Genomic DNA, 10,733 nt, shown 5'->3' on the forward strand with positions numbered 1-10,733 from the left:
TTTGTGAATGCTACCATAAATTAAGAGCGTACTGCTGCTCTTCACACTAAACGTTACAGAAGACACAATAACCACCACGTGACACTACGTCAGGAGAAAGATCATCACCGTCAGCGCTGCAGAGGCCCGAGCACAGCCTTCTCTGAGGGCTCGCCTCCAGGAAATAGACGGCACCATCTTCCAAGCTCAGAGTTTTTGTTCGTTAGCACTATGGTCCCATTTGAACCTCTGCTTGAAGTCTTGCTTGGACCAACAGCAGCGCCACTGACAACCAGTTTTTGTTCAAACACTCAGGCGTCCCCCAACCAGAACAGGTCTGTGACTCCAGTCCAAAAAGGCAAACCAGCTTCACCTTCCTCCTACATCTTTGAGCGCAGACAGAGTTGCGACCGACGCTCACAGACCCCAGTACGGAGCGAGGGTCCTGCGGTCCCTCTCGTAAACGTCGGGTATGACCCCGTAGGGCGTCTGCACCATCTTAACAGAGTTCCTGCCGAACAGCCTCCTCTCGTACTCAATCAGCTGGCGCCAGAAGCCTCCGTTGGGCCTGATGACAGGACGGCGGGCCTTGACCCAAGCGTGGGCCTCAGCCAGAGACACGCGGTGGTACTTCATGAGGTACGCCAGGCACAGCGAGGCCGAGCGGCTCACCCCGGCTGCACAGTGCACCAGGACCGCCCCTCGTTTGCGGCCCACGCTGTGGATCTTATCGGCCACGCTGTCGAAGTAAAGGGAGATGGGGGAGTGGGGCATGTCGGCCAGCGGGACCTTCACATACTCCATGTGAGGCCAGTTGAAGTTGGGCAGCTCGATGGTGGCGTTGACCACGCAGGTGATGCCTTTGGACAGCAGCAGGCTGCGGTTGGACGCCACGTTGCCCCTGCTGAGGAAGAGGTTCGGGGTGATCTGGGCGATGCCTCCCAGCAGGCTCCCATTCTCGGGCAGCAGCCGCGGCACTGTGGCCGGCAACATGGAGCTGCGGTGGTGGTGGAAGAAGCCTTGGCTGCGAGAACCCATCGAGGAATCGAGCGGCGTTCAGGACGAGATGAAGAAATCTTTTCAAAGGAGAAAACCTTGAGGAGTTCAGAATCACAACAGTACGAGACCAAGCAGACGCATCCTGAAAGACAAACAAACAAGCGTTCACTTTTTCTCCAGATATTTTCTTCTCCTGTTGTGAGGTGGTAAACATCCAAACGCTTGAAGGATGAGTAATGACTCAGCAGTTTGTAAACATGACCAAACAAGAACACAACGCCTCCTCTCCACTCGAATATCCAAAGGTTCAGCTCAGTCAGCAGATGGTGCTACGGCTTTTGGTTTTAGTAACTTGTCGTCACTGGCTAACATTTTGACTAGTTTAACTGGTGGCTAGTATTTAGCTACTTTTAGATTTTAGTTAGCATTTTCTTACTTTTGGATGTTTTGCTGCTTTTAGCTTTTGGCTAGCATTTTGCCATTTTTAGCTTCTGGCTAGTGTTTAGCTACTTTTAGATTTTAGTTAGCATTTTCTTATTTTTAGATTCTAGATGTTTTGCTGCTTTTAGGTTTTGGCTAGCATTTTGCATTTAAGCTTTTGACTAGTGTTTAGCTACTTTTAGATTTTAGTTAGCATTTTCTTATTTTTAGATTCTAGATGTTATGCTGCTTTTTGCTTTTGGCTAGCGTTTTACTGCATTTAGCTTTTGACTAATATTTAGCATTTTTTAGCTTTTGGCTAGTGTTAGCTACTTTTAGATTTTAGTTAGCATTTTCTTACTTTTAGATGTTTTGCTGCTTTTAGCTTTTGGCTAGCATTTTGCATTTTTTAGCTTTTGGCTAGTGTTTAGCTACTTTTAGATTTTAGTTAGCATTTTCTTATTTTTAGATTTTAGATGTTTTGCTGCTTTTAGCGTTTGGCTAGTGTTTAGCTACTTTTGGATTTTAGTTAGCATTTTCTTACTTTTAGACGTTTTGCTGCTTGTAGCTTTTGACTAGCATTGTGCAATTATTAGCTTTTGGCTAGTGTTTAGCTACTTTTAGATAATGGTTTGCTCCTTTTCCCTCTTGACTAGAATTTTGTCACTTTTAGCTTTTGGTGCATTTAACTAATGTTAAGCTCTAAATGGGCCCGGTGATGGACTTGCGACCTGTCCAGGGCCCGGCCCGACCCGAAATTTGGGCCGGGTCAGCACAAAATTATGTGCTTGATGGGCAGGTCAGGTTGGTCTCGGGCTGTGGTGCGGTTTTATGAATCATACAGCACAAATAAAACTAAATACGAATGCACAATATAAAACTGTGTTAATCTACTTGTAGAGGAGGAGGCAGGTCTGACCAACTGATTGAAAGAGGTAAAAGAAAAATGTCCAGTTAAGCTTCAAATGGATCAGCTGATCACCGGCCGCATGAGTCTCCGCACCTTCTGTCATCTGCGGTGAAGGAAGTAGCAGCAGCTATAAAAGCCGATGCGAGCAGCGCGTTCAATTAAAATAGCCTTGTTCTATATTTTTCCAAATAATTTTGCTCTACAAATATTTTTGTTCATCTGTATAATAGAATATTTTAGAGCTGATTTTTGTTAGGCTATTCGTTTTTTTTAACATCCATTTAGTGACTTGTTAAAAAACAAGAAAAGTCTTCCTTTCTTTGAAATATGTTTTTAAAACTATAATGTCAAACTGATTTGCTTACAAAAGCAGTAAAAGTTTAATAAAAAAAAAAAGTTATTTTATTTTTTGGGTTCGGGCCCCTAATTACAGTTTGATTGAGTCGGGTTCTGAAAAAATGGCTACGGGCTGGGGCCAGATTTTTTAGGCCTGAATGCAACTCTAGTCCAGTGATGGCTGGATATGGGCACCAGTGACCCCCGTGACCCGAAAAGGAAGAAGCGGGTAAAGATAATGGATGGATGGATGGATGGATGGATGGATGATGGATGGATAATCTCTAAATGTAATTCTTCAACCTAAAATGGTTCAAAAATCTACAACAGGTAAGATAGTAACTCTTTAGAACATTTCCACAGAATCCCCCTTTTCTGAAATCTGAATTATTCCTTCATGACTTGTCTTCATGACATAAAAAAGTCTAAATCAGAATTTTTGTGAGAGATTTTAAATAAAGGGCTGAATTAAAATCCCATTTGTTGAGGTGGTCAGATCACTGCTAACTGTGACGTCTCTTGATGCTAATTTTTATTTTTGTTGATTCTCATAGCCATAAAGGAGCATTATCTTTCTAGAGTGACCAGTAAAAACACTGAACAGTTTCTGTGAAGCGCAGCTGATTCACTCGGAGAGAAACCCGCTGACCCACAGCAGCTTCACTGTCATCAGCAGGGATGAAGACGATAAGGAAACCCAATAATCCTCTGACAGGCCTTCCCTAAAGTGCTGATGCACTGCCAGCACCGGGCCCAGCTGAGAGCTGCTCCATCCACATGGTTATTTATACCACCGGCTGGGCAGGAGTCTGGCTGCACCGTGCGGAGGAGGGAGAATTATGCACAGAATCTGGGAAAACTGCAGCTCACAGCTGATGGAGTAAAAAAAAAAAAAGCAGGATCCATTCTCCATTAAAGAATCAGAACCGTTCACCTGACAGGGACCGGAGCACACAGGAATATCTGGATCCGTATATCAGAAACATGAAGGGGATCTGTCAACAGGTGGTCCCGAGTCTTAAATCTCCTGACACCGTTCCCACACGGTTGAGTTTTCATAGGTTCCACTGGCACAAACTGGAAACATGATCCATGACTGAGAAACCGGAGACCTGACGGAAACATCACACTACAAGAACAGGCCCCCCGGCACAAGAGCAATGGAGTCTGGTCTACCATACGAGACAGGACCCAAGATGCAGGCTGTGCAAAGAGGCCCCTGAGACAGTCCAACACATAAAAACAGGATGTAAGATCCAGGCAGGCAAAGCATTCGTGGAACACCATCACCAAGTGGAATAATACATCTGTGCCGAGTCTGGACTGGATGTCCCACAGTCAAACTGGGAGACGCTACCAAGAGTAGAGAATGGAAAGGCTAAGGTGCTGTGGGACTTCCAGATCCAGACCATCAAACAGGTGATGACTAACCAACCAGATGTGGTGGTCGACAAGCAAGAGAAGAAGGCAGTGGTGATAGATGTAGTAATCCTAAGTGACTGTAACATCAGGAAGAAGTAGGCCTGTTGCGATAAACAATAAATCAATTAATCACATGATGAATGAAAACTATCAACCTCAATTTCATTTATCGGCTTTATCGTTTCTTTGTGTCTCTCTCTTTCTACTGAAGACACTGGATGACAAAAGGCTCAACTCCGATACTCTTCACTGACCCCTCCCCTTTCTCTTTAAAATCTGTTTTAACCGTCCAAAATCACATTTTTGGATCGTTAAAAGCAGCTAAGCTATGAGCTAAGCTAACAGGCCGACATCAGAAATAAACCTCTGTCATGTCAAAGCTCCAAAATTCACAGTTGAAACCCGTGCCTTGGTGTAAAAATTGTTTTTCTCTGCAAAAAGAAGCTGAGAACTTCCATCCATCCATCCATTATCTTTACCCGTTTATTCCATTTTGGGTCACGGGGGTCGCTGGTGCCCATGCCCAGCAATCACTGTGCGAGGGCCGGGGTACACCCTGGACGGGTCGCAAGTCCATCACAGGGACACATAGAGACAAACGAGACAAACAACCATTCACTCTCTCACTTACACCTAGGGACAATTTAGAGTTACCAATCAGCCTAACATGCATGTTTTTGGTCTGTGGGAGGAAACCGGAGCACCCGGAGAAAACCCACGCATGCACGGAGAGAACATGCAAACTCCACCCAGAAAGGCCCCTGGACCGGGGTTTGAACCAAGGACCTTCTCGCTGAGAGGCAGCAGCTCCACCAGTTGCGCCACCGTGCTGCCAGCTGAGAACTTGTTTACTGATTTTTTATTTATTTATTATTTTTATTAAAAGCTTTGTGGGAAAAATGCTATGCTAAAGAGCTCAAATCATCGAGCGGCCGCCATGTCACGATGTCAGCCCACGTCACGTCAAGAAAGAGCCCTTCCTCCCATTTTTCTTAGAGACACTCTGCTCAACTATCCATCCTTTGGTTCAAACAGCCTTATACTGCCATCAGGTGGTCAAAAATGGTACTACACTCCAAACAAATCAATATTTCTTCTAAAATTTTACAATTAATCATTGTTAAATTTCAAACAATATTATCGTTTATCGCAATAATTTCTGAGACAATTAATCGCCCAGCAAAATTTGTTATCATGACAGGCCTAGGAAGAAGGAGCACGAGAAGCTCGAGAAATAACAAGGGCCAAAGAGGAAATACAGAAGTTGTGGAGTCCCAGTGCCGGCAGTCCCAGTGGTCACTGGAACGCTCTGTGCTGTGACCTCCAAACTAGAAGAGTGGCTCCAACAGATCCCAAGAACAACCTCAAGGATCTCTGTCCAGAAGACCACAGTCCTACGAACAGTTAAGATACAGGGCAGAGCATTCACGCTGCCTCTTCCCGCACACTGAACACCCCCCACCCCTGCTCAAAAACTGCCGGTACAAACAGCTGCAGCTCAGCTGTGCGCCCCCCCTCCCCCCCCCATCAACAGAATCAAACGCCCTGCCAACCAAACTGAAACACCCCCTCTCCCCCAGTACATAACTAGAACTTAAAGTTCTTATCAAATATGTACCTGGGACCTATGAGGTATGGACCTGGTACTTACAGGATACTCACTGGGTATATAACAAATACCTATAAATAATGTATGTGGATTATGGCATATTTATTTATAGGACATTTTGTGTACGTACCTGGCACTTACCAGGTATGCACCTAGTACCTATGGGTTACCAGTTACATTACTGGGTTATGTACCTGATACGTATAGGATACGTACGTTAAGTATGGTACTTATGGTAAGTATGTACCTTAGCAGGTATGCAAGGGTTATGTGCCTAGTACCTAAAGGTTACATATCAGGTATATACGTATAGAGTACTTACCAGGTTCATACCTGTTACTAACTGGGTACATAATTAGTATAGGGCATTTATCAGGTACTAATATGGTATTTATTGGGTATGTTTGTAGTACCTATGGGGTATGCACCCTGTAAATACTGTTTAACATATCACTGCCTGGTTCACGTGTATACTAGGTACATAGTACATGGCAGGTATGTACCATGTTGTATAATTGTTTTTTTTACAAAAATATAATGTTTGACAGGACAAAACATTAGTCTTTAACATCCTCCTCCTGCACAGCACGCTTTTAATCATCTTACTCACTGAATTTTGTTGATAATATTTAAATGGTAAAGTCTCTCTGAAGCAGCAGCAGGTGTGAAAACTTAATGAATGAATGAATTTCATGTGGATAGCTGTCTGCGCACGCGCTGCTCGTCCACGTGCAGATGACGCGAGCTGTGCGTGCGTTTCTAAGTTGAGGTGCTGAAAATAGAAAATTGTTTCACTGATTTTAAAAAAAGAAGGAAAGAAAAAGAAACTCAAGTGGCAGCAGCATCTTCAAAGAATCTCTTTTAAATGTCGTCTTTCGACAGGAAGCCCTGAAAAGAAACGCCCTTATTTTATTTTAAACAGTTTGAATAAATATTAGTGTAATTATGGTTTTACAAAATCCTACCGTGACGAAGTGTCTCCATCAGCCGTGAACTTACCAGCCGAGCCTCGCGCCGCCACTCACGGAGCTTTTCCAGGCGGCTGCGGTCACATCCGCCGTCAGTCGGTTCGACCGACCAGACGGTCCAGAGGATGGAGAGAACAGCCCGGAACACGCCCCAGCATCACGGGAGAGCCGGCGGGAACACGAGCCATCCGTACGTCCACCCGGTCCGACCGGGAGTCACTCCAGAACAGCGCTGCCTGCTGTATGGTGGGCGATTAGTGCCACACGGAGGGGCGGAGCGCCAACAAGACGGGGAGGAGCCTCCGCTTGCAGGAGGAGGAGCATGAAGGCTAACTCGTGACTCCAGGCTTTTTAATATACATTTTTTACTTCTTGTTTTTACAGATAGTGGTGTAGTCTACATTTTTGTAGTGGGTATACTGTGCTTGGAAACCAAAGTACACTGGTTAGTTAAATGTAATCATCAATTTCTTTAGATTTTTAAGCATATTGAACATTTCCCAATTTCTCTGATGACTATTTGAATAAACGAACAACAAACTTTGTACAACACTTTGCTTTGTATAAAAACATGCTATTAAATTTATAAAACTGTATCAAAGCAAAGCGCTGCATATCAATAGATTGTTACGGAAGCGTTTAACTGCCATTTAATGTATCAATGACACGTGCCTAATTATATGTCCTGTATCATTGGGCACTTTTAAGTGGGTATACTGAAATTCTTAAGCTTTTCTAGTGGGTATACTCCATATATCCAGTATCACATAGACTACACCACTGATACTAATGCATGTGATCGAAGTCGGAATTTTGCGAGGCATCAGCTCGGTGGTCAGTGCTGCGGTCTTGCAATCCTGAGGTTGCTGATTCAAATTTACATCAGAAATGGCATCCGATGTAAAACAATTGACAAATCGTTCATGCAAATTCGTTCACTGTGGCGACCCCTGAAGAACAGCCTAAAGATACTTTAGTCTAAATATACTTATTCCTACTTCTGGTTCTTTGACATCTTATTGACTTTCATTTGTCGTTTATGTATATCCGTTATTAGGGATGGGGCCGATCCGATCCAGTATCCGTATCGGGCTTCGATACCAGCATAATTTACATATCAGATTTTTTTCAATCCAACCTGCAGAGATTTCCAATCCACGATACATGTCTGTCTCCAAGTAAAACGTCTCCACATGTGATTCCCTGCCAGCTGTTTTGCAAGTTGACTTCAAATTGTGGAGTGGATTTCCTGAACTGAGGTGTGTCTCATGAACCCATGAATAAGACCCGCTTCACATTCAGGAAATCCATTTCATAGTTTGCAGCCAGCTACAATGTGAGGACTATGTGAGCAGCACTGTGGCTAACAGCTAACCAACTTTTCATCAAAACATGTCCGCTGTGTGGAAGTATTTTACACTAGAAATACCACAAAACAATGTCTGCAGAGCCATAGCACCACATTAAACCGCGGTAAAGTTAGTTTTACGTTGGACATTCGAGCTCCGTGGCTTCAGCGGTGTGTTATTGTTGTTCAGTCCGGAGAAGGCAGTCTGATTCCGGTCAGCCACGCTCAGTCTGCCCGTCTCGGAGGAGGGGCAGAGTGAGCGTGCCTCATACACATATATATATATATATATATATATATATATATATAACAAAACAAAAACAGCTACATTATAAAAGGATGTAAAATACTAAAAACAGGAACATGTCTGTGTTGGTTTATGATGACATGAACTTAGCAGATGTTTGAAGCCATCTAATCACTTTAATATCCACTTTAAAGCTAGGAATAAAAAAAATGTTTTGTGTTAGCAGGATTTAATTCTAACTTACCCAACATTAATAAAACTTACCTCAAGTTGCCTTTTTGGACATGCGTGCATAGATTTGTACAAATTGTACTTGAGAGGAGATTATTACAACCTCATATAAAATTGTTGATATCGGGACGATATCTGTATCGGCCGATATCCAGATTTGGGGATCGGATCGGAAGTACAAAAATGTGGATCGGTGCATCCCTATCCATTATATGACCTACTATGGCCTCAGTATCCAACAAACGGTTATTAGTACTTGCTTTAACTTTTATAAATGGTTGGTGTGGATACACACTTAGTCTAACACTGAAAACTGATCTATGATTCAGTTTAGCTCTGTTGTCATTCCAACATCTAGCAACATGTTAAGGACATTTCACTATCACATTGTAAAATACCAATACTTGTTTAAAAAATACATTTGTATGTAAAGGTTTACCCAAAAAACATCAGAACCAAAAGATTAGAGTTCATGCACTGGCATCTGTTCAAACCAGGGATGTTTCAACATTTTTCCCATCAATTAGGAAAAAGAGTTTTACAAAGCTATAGGATTTGGACAAATCTGCATGGAAACCTTCTGCTACTATAAATACAAATAAAGATCCCCAGAAAGTTTTTTTAAGAGGAGGCCATGTGGGGGACAGCCATAACAGCATTTCTGGTAATTTTGTATAATGTTGCCACGGATAAACTATTTGAAAAATACAGTTATATTTGAGTAAAGGAATCAGGTCTACTTTGCTTTTCTTGTTTAATTTTACAGCCAAAATTACTTATTGGGTTCGTTCACAAAACGGTTAACAAATGGCTGCATTGACCCGACTGTTGATAATTTATCTCTGACAATGTCCTGCACAGATGTGAACTTTCAGAAATAAAATGAGCATCATGGAACCAATAGAGGCGTGAAGTAAATGTAATTAATGTAAATGCAATAAATGTGTGATGGACGTATCGTTTTTAAAAGATCTGAGTTTAGTGATCCTCGTTGTCATTTAACGGGACATCTCAATCTCTATGAAGTCATGTATCGTAATTATGAGATGTTGTGTCAAAATTTAAACATTTTGTAACTATGACTTGGACTGATTTCATGTGTCAAAGTGGCAGAAATGGAGTTCCATACAGAAACGGTTAATACTATAATATGAATCATATACACAACAAATGGGTCGATTGTTTTAAAAAATGGTTTGTTTCTGGTACGGTTTGAAAATTGAATGCAACCTGAACTGAAGTCATGAAAACAGCTGAGGTTTTCTAGTTCTTTCAGTTCAAAGAGCGATCATCGTTTGGTTAGGGCTTTTATTTGGGATCACAATCATTTGGTCCATGTCACTAAACTGTGGAATAACATCAGCCCCCCCCCCCCCCCCCCAAAAAAAAAGTGCTTAAGCTCAAGTTTTGTGCTAAAATGAATCGAAATAAGAACTTCTTAAAAAGTTTCAGCTGATAATCATCACAGGCCGCTGGATGCAATTATACCCTCGACTCCGCTGCAGTGATTTATCAGCTAACAGAGTCTAAAATCTTTTTTTTCCACTTTGCACCTTGTAGCGCACATAGCTGCTTAATCAGGAGGAACATCAGTTATCTTCACATACATTTGTTTATTTGGATGCCTTGCAGAGACCCGTGTGATCACGTTGCTGGTCTTGAACTTCTGCACGTCGAAGCACACGCTGCGGCTTTTCCACTTCTTACCAATTACCAGTTTAAATGTTGCCTTGGCGTAGCGGGCCACAGGCGGACAGAGAAAACAAATAAACCGACAGTTCTGTAGGTTTGTTATTTCAAATCTCATTACTGCCGGCCTGGAAGAAACGTCCGTAACTCCGAGACCTTCGGGCTTGAAGCAGCATCTGCGAGGCTCTCTGTGCGAGCCCTTAGTGAATACATATCCATGTGCAGAGCCATAATTAGACATGCCTTCCAATGTCAATCCTGTTTCCACGAGCTCCTGGGGGAGATATTAGCTACTCATAAACCTATGCCCCCCATGCCTCAGTCGTTTCTAATTACATTCCCACTTCAGTCCAGTGGAAACAATCAGCAGAAGAACCAACAAAAAGAGGAACAAGTAAATACAGTCTGAAGGTCTTTTTTTCTGACAGATTCTGTATTCAAGTGGAACTTTTTTTATTTTTTTACCCAGAGGAGAGACGTTTGAAGGAGGTGACACAAAATGTCTGTGAATGAAGGTATTAGAAAAGTGAAAACGCAGGGGGGGGGAAGATGGATGGAGGCGCTGAGACAGGGAC

The 10,733-nt window shown here is 42.8% G+C and overlaps 1 protein-coding gene across 1 annotated transcript; it reads right to left on the reverse strand.

Moving 5' to 3' along the window:
• Window positions 1–367: 367 nt before the first annotated feature.
• On the reverse strand, window positions 368–6,742 carry dusp14 (dual specificity phosphatase 14). The gene is made up of 2 exons (XM_037678261.1): window positions 6,675–6,742; window positions 368–1,120 (listed from the first exon to the last, which is right to left on the reverse strand). Exon 2 carries the CDS (start codon window positions 1,015–1,017, stop codon window positions 397–399), a length of 621 nt encoding a protein of 206 aa, XP_037534189.1. The 5' UTR covers window positions 1,018–1,120; window positions 6,675–6,742; the 3' UTR covers window positions 368–396.
• Between the last annotated feature and the right edge of the window lie 3,991 nt (window positions 6,743–10,733).

Source organism: Nematolebias whitei, chromosome 6 (genome assembly GCF_014905685.2).
Source record: "Nematolebias whitei isolate Nwh7 chromosome 6, NemWhi1, whole genome shotgun sequence".
Classification (NCBI taxonomy): domain Eukaryota; kingdom Metazoa; phylum Chordata; class Actinopteri; order Cyprinodontiformes; family Rivulidae; genus Nematolebias; species Nematolebias whitei.